The following is a 15742-nucleotide window of genomic DNA, read 5'->3' as shown; positions in this document are numbered from 1 at the left end:
ATCTGTGGTATTAAGAAAAATATATATAAATGTAGCATGGAAGTAGTTGTGTATAGTATAAACATTTATCTTAATAATTTTCGATTAAACACTCTTAATAAAATAAAATATATTTTTCAATAAAAGTTGTACTAAACAGAACCGCACGACCATCACGACAGTTATTGTTGATATTTGTGCAGTTAAGTTTAGTGCTACTTGTGATGGTGAGAAAACATTTCGGATTTGCAGTTGATCATCTAAAATTTTAAATAGATTTAAATAAATAAAATTGTAAAAGCATTTGAAACCACATTGGATCTAACATTCTTTGTACAAAAATTTAGACTGGTTCTTTTTTGAAAGCAATAATTACATACTATAAAACAATTTTTATGTACAGAAAAATTCTAAACTTTTGAGATATACTCAGTTTAGAAAAAAGAAACTTTTCATTGCAAATTTATCATGATATTTGAAACATTTACTTAAATATATATTCTCTTTCATTTCTAAAGTAATTAGCTAGTATCTAAAAAAAGCTAATATACAACACTAGCCTGTAAAACAGAAATCCGTAATCGGAAAACGACGGCCCGCAACGTATTAGCTTATCGTTTTAGTATTTAGTCAAAACATTTTGTGTAAAACAAAGTAATTTGAGAAATAACTTTTATTGACATTTACAAATATGCTGTCAATTCTATTGTGAGATATTTATGGCGCTGGTTTCAATATTACTCGTTTTTTTTTCAAAAATTTATGTTTAAAATCTTTTATAAAGTTTTTTAAAAGTATTTTCGCCAATGCATGAAAGGCTTTGTCTGGTTACATGACAATTCAAATTCGGACAACTCAAATTCCGACAATTCAAATTCTTAAAAAAATATTTAAAAGACTATCTCAATAAGTAATACAAATTTGAAAAAAATAAAAAATACGTATGTAGATATTATTAATATCTACAAGCAACTTTTTTTTTCAAAATCTAAAATACTTTTCAAGATGCTTTAAAATTACTAAAAACAGTTATTTTTTTACTTTACTTAACCTAAATCTCAAAAAATATTTAATGTTTCGCAAGAAGAAAAAAAATGGCTTGTAGACATTAATATGACCTACAGAGCATTCTTAGAGCTTTTTGAGCTTAGAGCTTTTGACAAAAACTTTTATTAAATTTGTATTTTTTGTAGACAATTTTATAATTTTATGTTTTTATCCCAAACTTTGTTTTTAAACCATAAAGTCCATTTATAGTTACTACCTACATAAACACTATACATAATTATGCATGCTTTTTCTGCTTTTTTTCTAATGTGTGTTAATATTTTATAGACTCCGTAGATCTGTTCTTAAATTTTTTTGAGAGCAGTGAAACGCCGTTAGTTGAAATAAAGTTTTAGCACAAGAACATCTGTGGTATGACCTACATATGTATTTTTTGTATTTCAGAAATATACACTATTTTTTTATTTGTGGCTGTTTCAATTTTTTTTATAAACTTGTTGAGTCAGAATTTAAAATTCCCGAATTTGAATAGTCGTGCACCCGTTTTGTCTATTGCATCTGATTCCCTCTTTATAATCAGAATTTTAATAAAATACTTCTGATATTTAATACTATTTTGCTTGCTTATTTTTTCTTTAAAAAAACCTGGTTGAATTGCCATAAAGTATTTTTTACAAGTTTCGAAATTACAAAGTTTAATTAATATATCATTCTCCTTTAAAAATTCTCAATTTTACAGTCTTATTATAACTTTTTTCAAACTCTTAATAATCTGTTGTCAATCGCTAATTACTTTAAAATTTTAGTATTTAAACCTACATATAAACATATCAATTAGTTGTATATGCTTTAGTTATTTTAGTGCAAATAATCTAAAACTTTTCAACTGACATTTTTTTCGTTTATACCTTTTTCAGTCATCAATGTTCTTTCTTGACTTTTATCTCTATAATTATGATATTATTTAGCCTTTTTAAAGAGAAGACGAAACATTCAATATACTTATATAAAGCTTATAAGACACTAAATTAGGTTTAAAAATTTAAACCTTTGCTTTTTGATTAAGTTTTTAGCGATTTGATCTTGTAATTCTTTTCTGTATTTCTGTTTTTCTTTATTAGCTGACTTGATATGCTCACGCTCACCTATTGGTAAACCTGAAATTATAAATATATAATGCTTGTATATGGCAAAAATACAAACATGAATTATAATAATAACTTAATCTAAAATTTCTGACTTCAGTATCCTCTAACTTTAATATTTTTCATATACGTAACTAATATGAAATAAAATCTGATATTTTTTCTTTACAACTAAAAGTGATGATAATTATATTTTAAATTTAAATTAGTTTATTTTTTGTTATTAAAGTTATGAAAATATATTATTTTTACTTCACTTTTTACATACTCTGCAAACAAATCGTACTTATATATTATTATTTTATTAAATTATACAATAAACCACAGTATTTTTTTTCAATTGTAATATTTCTATTTCATACAATAACCTAAAATAGTTTACTATATTTCGATTGTTATACTAAATTTTAAAATTTAGAATTGTTATAAATGTTGTGACGTAGTAATGATGTTTAAGATTGTTATACAGTAAGTTGAGTTTAAATATACACAACTTTTCGTTTTGTTATTAATTTAAAAATATGGTTTGTTTTGAAAAATGTTTAGTAATTGCTATAAAAGATTTTGTAAAATACAGAAGGGAAAACTGATATTAGAAAAATGTTTTAAATTCTTCGTGTGCGCGGCTTAATTTTACTTTGATTTCAATTCAAATGGGTTAAACTTTGCTAATAAAGAACTTTTGGTAATGTGTACATATATTTTGCGTTTCAATTTCTTGTTTAGTGATTTAGTCTTATTTGCTTTATTTGTTTTTATCATTTTTTATAACACTTCTAGATTTTTAAAATCTGTAAAACAGTTGAAACAAAGTAAAGTACTTCTGATGATTAAATGAGATAAAATATCTCATATATGAAACAATTGTAAAAAACTGTGGTTAATTGTATAATTAAATATTTAACTTAAATTTTATTTTTCGAAGTATATTGACCAAAACTTTAAAATAAAGCTATATGTATATTATTCTTGTTATATACATTTATATAAATATAAAGGACTTAGTTTTTATATATCAGTAAAAACTTGGTGTTTTATCGATATATGTACAGTACATAACTTATTGTTTATTTCAAGCCGTTTAGATTTCGAAATGAATAAGATTAGTACACAAATTACACAAACTAAAAACATAATGACGTAGTTATGAAACTTTGTACAGACCACAATTTGTGCAAAAAATCAACTTTGTTCGAAGTATACAACTACAAGTACAAAGCTACAAATGAGTGACTACAAAACTTGATATTTTAGTAAACAAAAATAAACTTTTAACTTAGACAACTGCTTTAGCATTTAATACGCGTTCGTCAACAAGGTTATTATTAAATAAAAATCAAACTATAAGCTAACTACAAAACTGCATTAAAATTAGTTATCGTGTAATAATATGATAAAATTAGAAGAAGAATTAGGCAATAGAGATAGACCATAGTTCCTGTATAACCCAACTATTTCTAATTCTTAAACATTTTTTTCAACCCGTCAAACAAGAAAATTCCTACCAGTTTGCATAACTCTGCACCCATAAACGATTCCTGTCCTACATCAAAAAGATAGATTGTGTTATGTAATAAACTAAACTTACCAAATTTATAAAAACAATGTAAGAAGCAAAATCAAAAAATAGAATAAAAACCGCATTTATCATCATTAAAGAACATTAAAAATGTTTTTAATATAAACTAAACTGAAGACGTTTAAATCCTCTAAATTCCTTTTTAAAAAACTCACCATAGCAAAACTAGCATGGTTGCCACAGATCAAGCTGAGAAAAATTTCCTGACTTTTTCCTGACTTTTTACCAAAACTTTCCTGACTTTTCTAAATCAAACTCTTAATTAAAACTTTTTTTAAGATAAATTGTCTAACACTTAAAACTATATAAAGCTTTCAATCTAATTTTAATACAGGTTAAAGCAACAGTTTTTTGCTGAACTTAATCATCAAATTTCCATTACATCACTCGAACCATCTGTGTATGACTGATGTACTTGCAATAAACAGCTCTATCAGCAAAATACTTATATTATTACCTTATAAACACAGCTTGTCCATTATTATTCCAGCAATATGTTTTCGAAATGGGTTCAAGGCCGAAATTTATCATGTATGATAATTTTGTTCGGGCCATCTGACATGACTGTGCTATTGCACTGTAAGGAAACATTTGTTTGTTCAGCTCCGCCAGTTTGTTACACGAACTGGCTGAGTAATTGTGCTTGACAGTGTGTAATGCCCATAAAATTTTAGCGGTTGTGGTTTGTGACCTACTTACCAAACATAATGATGGGCTTACACCACTGCTCTCACAACTTGCTACTCTACCGCTGCTCTCACCACTTACACCACTGGAGCTTGATCCAGCATTATAGAAAAATTATTGGATTCTGTGAACTCCTGGCCTTTTATTTCTATGTCCAGCTCCAGTCATATGTACAGTGAGTGCTTTTCTTTCCATATAGACAGTGACAGAGTACATGAACACCACTTTCATTTAAACTTTAGTGTTATATCATAGTTTCACTATGGAAGAGTCTTTGCTACAGATCATCAATAGTAAAAAGCTTACAAAATTTGCTTGTTCAAGTAGGGTACTAGTTCAATATGTTAATAAAAAAATTTTGCAGTTTTATAAAGGATATTTTATTAATCTATACCAGATAAAGGAATTGGAAATTAAATAATTTTGTATACTTCTAGGAAAATTTTGGAATATTTTCTGACTGTAAAGGATTTTTAATTAATTTTTACCATTTGAAGGCTTTGGAAAATAAGGAAATTTGTAAATTTAAACTGACAAATCTGACCTTTTTTTTAATTGTCTCAAACTTTCTGACTTTTCCTGACTTTTTTCAAAACCCCCAATATTTTCCTGACTTTTCCTGATTTCCTGACTTTTCCTGACCATGTGGCAACCCTGCTAGACACAATAATCAAAAGAACATCAATAAGCTCCAAACTAAACCAATAGAAAATCACAAATAAGGTTATAACCTGGTTTAATAAACTAACTCTTACTGCAATAAAAAAAAAGTTATTTATAAAACTCGATATCACTAAACTTCACCCATCTGTAACAAGAGAAACTTTAATCAACAAAATAAAATTTGCAGAAAAATTCGCACTGATTACAGACAATGACCAAGAAATTGCATTCATGCAAATTAACATTTGTTTATGAAAATGAAAGGAGAAAAAATCTTTACATCTGACCTATTTAACGTTAGCATGGGATCCTACAATGGAGCTAAAGTATGCGACATGGTAGGACTCTTTTTTGCTAACCGAAATCAAAACATCTAATGTATTTAATATCAGGGAGCTTGGGATTTAAAGAGATGATAAATACAACCAAAATCACCAAAAAAAAAATTACAGCAAAAGCGTTACATAATTTTTCAAATTAATGTTGTTTTAAAATAACGGTAGACGCAGGCTTAATTCAAACTGATTTTTAAGACATACAGCTAAACCTAATCAATAAAACATATACCCCTTGAAAAAAACTAAATTCAGATATTCTTTATGTTAGCAATCAATCAAACTACCCTAAGCAAGTTTTAAAACAATTACCTATTAGGATTAACGAATTTATCAAGCAATTAAAAATCATTTAAGCGTATGAAACAAGACTACCAAACAGCCCTCAAATCCGCTAATTACAAATTCAGTTTATTATACCTAAACAAACAAAACATACAAAATACAAACAAACAAATCTTAAACACAAAGAAAACAGATAAATATTTATTTTAAACCGCCTTTTTCCTTAACTGTAGCCACCAAAATCGACAAATAATTCTTAAATTTAGTAAACCACCACTTTGATACAAACCACTCATATCACAAAACTTTTAACAGGAACAAAGTTGCTTACTTTGGAATTTGTAAGTTTTTGGTTCAATGCTTTTCATGATAGTATTTGTAGTTTTGTGAATTTGTTACTTAAGTTAAAAATTAACTATACCTTGATGTTCAAATTAAAAACTTCATTGTTTTCTTAAGTTAAACTTTAAATAAATAAAATATATTTAGTTTACAATTCAGATATATTTTGTATATATATACTGTGTATAGTAGTCAATTTATATTTATAGTAGAAACTGATAATTTAAAATCTTTTGTACACATTTTTTTTTGCATTTTTCTAATGTAGGTAAATATTTAGAAACTCTCTAGAGCAGTGGTCTTCACAATCTGCATCTTGCTCAGTAATTTGCATAGAAATTACTTTACTGTGCAAAGCTATTTAATAAAATAAAAAAATATTTTTTAAACGCATTTTTGTCCTTTTTTATTAATAAATTATCACATAAATCAAGAGTTTTTAAAACGTTATATATGTCTTAAAATACTCATAGCATTAATGAAAAACTTTCTTTGAATAATATTTTTTATCTTTTATCGTCTAGAAAAGACTAACTTTATTTTCAATGATTTACTGTGTACAGCTTTTGAAAAGCTTGAAGACTACTGCTCTAGAGTGCTCACTAAGTTAAAAATAAGTTAAAACCAGTAAAATTGGCATCTTGGTCCGGAGGAGCAGATTTAGATCTGACTTCACCAGGAGTGTCATAAGTGTTTGCATCAAAAGTTGTTAACTTTTGCTGGTTTCTATTTCTGATGTTGGCTGACGATGCTTTTCTATTGTCAGATTTATTGTCTTCCAAACTTTGAATATTTGAGTATGGTCCTTCCTGAAAGAAAGTATTTTATACTTGAAAACTACTAAATATTAAACAAAATAATAACACATGAACTAATAGCTTCAGCTCTTTATGCTTTTGCCGATGTTTTTGTTGATTTTACTTCAATACGTGCGTACCAGCTGGCTTGCCTAGTGGACAATGTATTGAATGTTGCACGGCAAAAGACAGTGCTGACGTCACTGATCAATGCTAGCAAAAACGGTTGATTCATGTCTTACATTATAAACCGTTTGTAAATTGTTAACTGCAAGTATTTCAATTTTAACTGTGAAGAATAACTCCTTGTCAATTTAGTTTAATAATTTATTAACAATGTAAAATCTGAAACGAAAACAAGTATAAACATAAACACTAAAATGAGCTATAGACTAATTATCCTACATCCCCTCCAGCTCATAAAAGATAATAACAAGTTTAAGGCAATGACATAGCTCGTCAAGAGGGGATTTAAACAAGTAACAAAAATACTTTACTAAGATGAAACTAAATTTTATGCATTAAAAAAAACTCAATTGACTTAAATAAAAAATATTTAAACAAGGGATTTATTTGAAGAAAAACAAAACTGCAATAAAACGCACTAGATAAATCCAAAACAATTCAAATTCATGATTTCCTGGCTCAGCAGTCATCACTATCATCATCAATTGAACACTCAGCACAAACTTTTGTATAAACAGGAACAAACAGACTTCACTTACGGTGATTTCTACTTTGGAGTACTCCACTCTCAAGCCTCCCTGGCGCATTGAAGTCTTTCAAAGTACGCAAAGCAAGCGGCACCTTATTTTTTTCGGAACTATAGGAGCAGGAATGTACTCTTCCTCAACCTCTTAATGATCCGCTTCAACCTCACTGGTTTTACCACTATTGACACTGTTGGAATCCTCTGTAATCTTTACAGAAGAATCAGGACGTTGAGGACCAACATTGCACTCATGTGAGCTTGGTAGATTACTGCTCCAACCATGGGAAGTTTTTGCTTCAATGCTTGTTGAGGCTGGGTTGTACATCCTTAAAAATTTTCGGTTCCTCCGAGTAAGTCTCCGTGAACCATCAACTCTGACTACATACTGATCATGTGGAAGCACCTCCATTATCACTCCGCTTCTGTCCCATTTACGTGGATGAGTGCCACTCTGGTTCTGTAGTAGACACCTACTGCCAACATAGAGAGGTTGCAAGTCCCTGGCTCTTTGGTTAAGTACTTCAGAATTCTTAACAAATCTTGTACGGAGCGCCTCTTCTTTAAGCTTCCATGCTTTTCTCCACATGGGTCGCACATTAGGATTGGAGAATTTGTCAAGTTTGTTCAAGAATGAGAAACTATCTTGCAGCTGACGTCCATATATGATCTCGGCTAGAGACACTTGACAATCGCTATCAGGAGTATTTCTCAGATGGAGCAACGCACTTAAAAACTTGTCATTGTCCAGACTTCCTGAAGCGTCAACATTTGATCTTAGCAACCTTTTTACCTGTTTGACGGCTACTTCCGCTCTGCCGTTTGATCTTGGATAGTAAGCTGAAGATATTCGATGCGTGACATCCCAGGTTTTAAGGAATTCCTTTGTTGCACTGGACGTAAATTCCGGTCCACCATCACTCGATATTTCCTCGGGTACTCCAAACCTGGAAAACAAAACTCGGAGGCACTTAATCAACCCACGCGAACCTTCCTGAGAGGTTCCGCTGGGTGTGGAAAATATTTCCGGCCAACGCGACAACCTGTCACCAACTACCAAAAAACTGTTTCCGACAAACTGGAAAAAATCTGCGAATATTTTTTCAAAAGGGTTTGTAGGAGGATCAGATGCTTCTTGTGGCAATAATGGTTGAGAAGGTGAATTGCGGTTGCAGCTTTGACAATTGGCCCGAATTGCTTCAATGTCTTGTGTAATACCAGGCCAGAAGACAATCTGTTGGGCACGACTATGCATTGATGTGACTCCTTGCTGCGCCGAGTGTAACTTGTTGAGGACCCGATATCGTAAACTGACGGGGATTACTACTCTGTCCTTTTTAAGTATAGCCCCATCACTTAAGTACAATGCATCATCGTATCTAAAATACGCTGACAAAGATTCATCATGTTTCAAGCTTCGACCTTCCTCAATACACCTGGATACTCTTGAAAGAACTTTGTCATTTAGTGTCTCTTCTACAATTTCCCCCAAAGTGATTGCCATTGAATGGCATACTTCATTACTCAATGAAGCAATTAGAAGTGATTCGTCAGTCAAATCATTATCATGTGAATTAACTTCATTAATCGAGCTTGGATAACGCGATGCAGCATCTGCCGCTAGATTAGTTTTACCTGGCATGTAATGCACTTGAAAAAGCCATGGCAAAGTACGTTGTTTGAGCCTAAAAATGCGCGTGTTGTGAATTTCGTTTAAGGTGCGATCACCAAAAATCTTTACCAGTGGTTTATGATCCGTAACAACCACACGATCTTTGCAGCCCTTAGTGAAATACTTTGTCTGTTCTAATGACCAAGCAATAGCAAGCGACTTCCCTTCTATGGCAGCATAATTCTTTTCTGCCCCATTTAGAAACCTTGAACCTGCAAGCGTCACTTTCCAGCCGGTGGTGCAGCAATCTGGTAACCAGCTATTGCATTTGCAGTATTTTTGCATAAGGAAGTAGCCCAATCCTTGCTTTGACCAGTCTGGTCTAAGACAAGTCAGTTTATCAAGATCAAAAATTTGAACACCGCTCTTTATTGCGTCAATGATTATCTCTTTTGATTCATTAAATGATTGGTTTAATTTTTCTGTCCACATAAACTTACATTTTGGACTGAGAAAATCTCTAAACGGTGCCATGACTTTACAAAGTTTGGCATAATTTGCGACTTGATTTATCAGACCAAACCAGCTGCGTATATCTGTGGCAGACTTTAGGGTTGGGAAATTGCGAATGGAATCCAGATATTTGGGCAAAGGTTCTATATGTTCATCAGAAATTCTAAATCCAGCAAAATCAACGGACTTTTGACAAAACTGGAACTTGTTGGGATTTAGAATGTTGCCTGCATTGCCAATTTTTGACAGAAAATCTATTGTTCGCCACCAGTGACACTCTAATTCTGAATCAAAAAATATGGTGTCATCAACACACCTCTCCTTTCTTTCAAAATCAGATAAAATAGCTGCAAATCGTCGATTGTAACCATCACCAGATGATACAAAGCCTTGAGGTGCTCTAGTATATCGGAACCTGCCAAACGGAGTGATAAATGTAGTAAGGTGTTTATCACTTTCTCTCAGTGGAACTCCATGATACCCGTTCCATGCATCTGTTACAGTCTTGAATGTTCCCTTTGGAATTATGCGCGCTAGTTTAAACGGAGTATCTGTAGCGCACGTCTCCCTCTTGCAATACTTGTTAAGTGGTGAGAGATCTACTTTCCTCCTAGGTGTGACCCATCCTGTTTCCTGGTGACCACCATGCGGTGACACCAGCTTACAGGTTCACCAAATGGGACACGTTCTAAGACACCCAACCTCACATCTCGAATGAGATCTGCTTCAACCTGTTTCTGCCAATGAATTGGCACGTGAGCTGGTGTATGACAAGCACATGGTTTAGCATCATTCTCCAAATATATCTCAAGTGGAGGCCCACTCATTTGCTGGAGTAATTTATGTGGACATACATTAAACGTTGAAGCTGCGTACCTTTGTAAGAGCTAATCACGCATTTTGCTCACGTTTGTATTTGTTGCCTCAAACGGAAGTTTGTTTGGTCGGTCTGGCACTCTACTCCTTGGCGGGCAATCACAGGTCACATCTTTATGCGAGTCCAGTCTATTCGGATCATTTTCATTTGAACTTACAGCAACTTCAGAATGCTAATGAGGCAGTTGAGATCCAATGGTGGGAAAATCCTTATTAATAATCAGGAGGTCAACCATGGTTTAATAGGAGAGAAAGAATCCGGTCACTGAATCGCTTACATAAACAATTCCATCCCATCTGATAACCTCCTTCTTTGGAGACATTCCGCTTAAAGTCGCTTTAAAAGCCCCTAGAATGTTAATAGGAATTTTATTAGCTGCCCGAATTGTGATGGATACATGCATTAAATCCTTCTTACAAAAACCAGTCTCCTGAAAGTTTTTCCGCCCCCAAAGGTTCGACTGTGCTCCAGTATCAGCTAAAGCACTTACCCATGCAAACTTGTTTGTGCCATGTCTAGCAATCTTGACTGATGCACGAGGATGATCAGTTGTTGCCTTGGCTTTACGCAAGGACTTCTTGCTGAATATAGTGTTATTCAACACGATTCTTTTACTTGCGTGTAGTGACATTATTTGGGTATCTTGTTGCATAAAATCAGAACGATCAGCTTGGATTTGAACAGCATTAACCCTTTTTGATCGACTACGCCAACAAGAAAAACAATATCTGAAAGGCTTTTTATTTTGGTTACCTTTTTCGTTGAAAGGATAGAAAAGCCTTTTACAGTTCTGGCACGGAACATGTTGGGACTTATCTCCTATATTGACACGTCCCTTCTTCTGACGTTGAAAGGAAGAGACTGCAGATATGGTCCGCGAATTCTCAGTTGCATGGCGTCCCATTTCTTTACTTTCAATAAAGGAATTTATATCAAATGATGACCTGGATAAGATATCTTCAGTACTGAGAACTTCTCTTCTTATGTCATCATCCTCAACGCCAGCGAGCATCACGTCTTTTATTGCTTCTTCTGTGTAGCTCGTCACATTGCTTTTCCCACAGTCACACTCACTGACTGTAGTGAAATCGCAGGTTTCTGCTTTGCTTCGTACACGTGTGGCAAATGTTCTAAACGGTTCATCATGGTCATGATGTAGGTTAATAAGTTCTGCTCTCTTTACACCAATAGCAACTTTTATGACTGCAATCGACTCCATCAGTTTAGCAACGTAACTTTCTGATTTGGCCATCAGTCGAGGATCACTTGCTAACATAAGATCGCCAAGCTTGTCCTGCGTACACTGAAAAAGCTGTATGCTTGCATTTTGGTTGCTTATATTCGAACTAATCTTGAATGCCTCCCACCTCCGAATGAAAGCAAGCCATGTCTCTTGGCTGATCTCCCGGTCAACCCTTGGTCGAATCAATTGAGGTGTATTTGGCATTACACCATTATTGGATAACTCAGAATTTTGCTGATACTCCACTTTGTGGAGGTTAAGAAGGCTACTCACAACATCACCGGATAGATCTGGCGTCTGGAACTCGCATCCACGGATTGGGCACTTTACTACAACCATTTTAATTTTCTCAGATTGTTGATAAGATTTTACATGAAGAATAACTCCTTGTCAATTTAGTTTAATAATTTATTAACAATGTAAAATCTGAAACGAAAACAAGTATAAACATAATCACTAAAATGAGCTATAGTCTAATTATCCTACAAACTGATTGATAAATCCTAATCAATACAAAACCGGTCTCCGTCTACCGAAGGCTTACGATCTGATAATCGAATTGGTATGATCAAACCTTTTGTTAACTTGAGTTATTCTCACAACATACGGAAGTCCCGACTTCGGCTCTGTACACTTTCGCCAATGTTTTTGTTAAACATAAACTAATATAATCACTTTTTAGTCTAGTAGTTTTATAGTCTTTACTTTCAGATAGTAAACACATCTTATCTACAAGGTGGTGTAAACAGTAGTTGAACTAGTTCTTATATCGTGTTCATCGTGCGGAAAGAATTAAAGAAGTTAAATTAAGTTTAAAGTGGATCACAAATTAACTTCCTTAAATTGTAATAAAAGTTTTGTGGCACCTTAAAACTCCTGACAATTGTTATTCAATTTACTTAAACCTTTCATGACAACTGGTGATCTTTTAAATCCAGAGGTTCGAATCTTTTTACAAAGTACCAGATACGGCCGGATCTTTTTTTCAAAAAAAGATGAAAGTCCAATCGGAAAAAGTAAGAATCACGTTTTTTGTTAATAAATTTTTATTTTTTTAAAAACATTTAAACTAAATTTATTTGAAAAATTAACAGAAAAGACACAAGCTCTTAGCAAAACATCAAGGGTAAACTAATCGACATTATCTTAAATTTTTACAAAAGAGTAGATGTCAAATATGCACAGAGCGTCACTTTTACACGAGTCCTAACTTTTGCAACGGTGACACTTTTACACGAGTTCAATTTTGCACAAGTCGTTTTTTTTTTGCAAGGTATTCCACTTTTGCACCTGTTGTTAATTATGCACGCAGCGTCATTTTTGCACAGTGTAAATTTAGCGGGTTTAATTTGTGTGAAGCTAAAAAATTGTATTTTTAAAAGTTACAGTTTAAAAGTTAAAAAAGTCAAGCTTAAAATTAAATTAAAGTATAATTAAAATATACTTTACAAAAATAAGATTAAAATTATTCAAAATCTAAATTTGAACAAAATTAAAGATGAAGTATAATTATTAAAACCTAATTAGAAGTCAAACAAAAATTAAGCTAAAGCTAAATTTATATAACATCTGATTTAAATATTATTATAAGTAAAACTATTCAATTTTGTCTAAATTTAAATTTAAAAAAAGTAAACTATTTAACTGGTCTTTTCAGACTAAGTTCTGTCACTTTATTTTGTTTATTTATTATTTTATTCAATTCGATTTATTTTATTAATAAAAATAAAGTTGTTTCTAAACAAAAATGCTTCTTTCTCACTTGAACAACTAAAATCTTATGAAATATTTTAACAACTAACGAAAACAAACTTGAGCGTTAGCAGCTTTTTAAACTTTTATATACAAACCAAAGACAGCTGTTTTTAGTGTGTAAATATTTATTTTACTAAATGCGTTTGTTTCTTTGTCTATCAAAAAAGTAAAGTTTTACGGAGTCTTTAAAAATCCAGTATTAAAACTACTGCTGCTTTATTTTTTCTAGAAACTTTTTTTCTTGAACTTTAGGATTTAAAGTTTTATTACATCGAAGTTGTATACTTTTCAACTCGTACAAAAAATATTATTAGTACTATAAAACACAAACAAACCCTACTTCCCTTTCTTCTAACTCCATCAGTAGTGTTTATACTGCTGTCATCATCGATCTTTTCAAAATTTCTTCTTCTGTCTCGTTTTAATCTTTGGTAAAGTTCATCATCTGAAATTTCCAAATAATCATCATCATAAGAGTGATCAATATGGTCTTTGTATCTGGTATTATAATTTTTTTTGAGTACTTAACCTATATTACTGCAGTTATAATAGACATTACGTAGTGTTACAAAACTATGTATACTTTTTTTTTTTATTTTATAAGAAAATAAATATATAACAAAATATCCTTAAAGAATACGATATCATGATGATAACTTTAAATAGAATATGCATAGACTATTACTGACAAATTTTGATGAAAAAAAGTAATATTAGTTAGAGGGAGCATATTTGTTTCATATGATTGCACAGCACGAATATTTTACAATGTCACTATCTACAATCACAATAATTATTTGATATACACTTGAATGTAAGTTATTAATAAATTGAAAACATTTTTATAATGAAATATTATAAAACTATTTTTTTAAAGAACTATTATATAAGCAATATAACTTTAAGGCCTGTTGAGAATGACATGCTAGCAAACACAATGTACAATTTTTTTAAATGTATCAAACAATATAGAATAAACTACTTGCACTCAATAAAACCATAAACATTATATAATTAATTTTTTAGGCGTCAAGCTTTAAAAACGTTTAAACTTTTGAAAATCAAAAAACTGTTTAAAATATAAACTTTGTGACTAAAAACTTTCTACACCAGTTCTTTATTAACATAAACGCAGTAAAAAACATATATGATTGTTTAAGATGTGTTTTAAATGTAGTTAAAAAACATAAAATGACCATTCTTTGTCACGAATCTTATTGTATCTAAACTTGTTTTGTCTGCATATACACTTTGTTAGATTTCGTAATCAAAACATTTTAAAATCTTTAAATATATTGTGTTAAAAAAGAGACATATATAAATGAAAACAACTTCTTAGATTATAAAGTGTACATTACAAAACAAATCTTTATGAACAATAAAATCTAAGGTTCACATACGAAATAAGGTTGGAATAATTTATTTAGTCTAATGCTTAAATTGGTATAAGCTTTAACCTTGATATATTTTATAAGCTCTTCTACTTGCTTTCTTTTTTATAAGGTTCTTGCTGCTGAATTATTTTTCATTAACACAAATTTTACTTTATATTACATGTTTAAATCTACTGAGTCCAACAATTTAAATAATTATGAGTGTTAAATATTGCGAAAAAACTCAGTACTTTGATGCTAAAGAATAACAACGGACGTTTTTATTTAGAATACTATAATAGAACTGGTAAGTTTGTAAGCAAAAGAGACAAAAATTAAAAGTATTTAGCTAGAAACTAAAGCAAAAGCATCGCTTTAAAAAGAATGCAGATTTGCAGAAATGTACTAAACTATGTCGCAAAATAAAGTGTTTTAAATACATATATTAGATAAAACAACCATTACACAAGTTTCAAACTCGATGTTTAATGCACCTCAGAGAAGCTGTGTTTTAAAATAAACCAAAACTTAAAGCATTACTATCAAAAATATTTAATGCTTATTAGTTTTTCACCAAGTGTAATAAAAATGCACCCTTTATATTTTTATTTCGAGAACAGGTCAAAAATGCACGAAGAGTCTATTTTTCACAAAGACAGTTTGGCACGAATAGTCAATTTTGCATGAGAGTAAAAAATTGATATAAGAATACATTAACAATAAAATAAAAAAGATAAAATAAAATTACTGACCAAGGGTAAGAGTTAGGGTAAGAGTTAGCAGTGATAGTAAATAATAAATTAACTTAAAAAATAAAATGATGGACCAAGGATAACAGTG

The 15742-nt window shown here is 31.1% G+C and overlaps 1 protein-coding gene across 6 annotated transcripts in view; it reads right to left on the bottom strand.

Moving 5' to 3' along the window:
* Positions 1–15742, bottom strand: part of LOC145833885 (centrosome and spindle pole-associated protein 1-like) — an 86344-nt gene that overhangs the window by 50373 nt on the left and 20229 nt on the right. For all 6 annotated transcript variants that reach the window (XM_082941125.1, XM_082941127.1, XM_082941129.1 and 3 more), the window contains exons 6-9: positions 13865–14027; positions 6649–6832; positions 2036–2144; positions 1879–1933 (exon numbers count right to left, since the gene is read on the bottom strand). In XM_082941125.1, the coding sequence (XP_082797251.1) occupies positions 1879–1933; positions 2036–2144; positions 6649–6832; positions 13865–14027 (511 nt within the window). The remainder of the gene's footprint in view (positions 1–1878; positions 1934–2035; positions 2145–6648; positions 6833–13864; positions 14028–15742) is intronic.

The sequence above is a fragment of the Thalia democratica genome, chromosome 4 (assembly GCF_965202585.1).
Source record: "Thalia democratica chromosome 4, ktThaDemo2.hap1.1, whole genome shotgun sequence".
In the NCBI taxonomy this organism is placed as follows: Eukaryota; Metazoa; Chordata; class Thaliacea; order Salpida; family Salpidae; genus Thalia; species Thalia democratica.
This window is presented reverse-complemented; position numbering and strand designations above follow the sequence as displayed.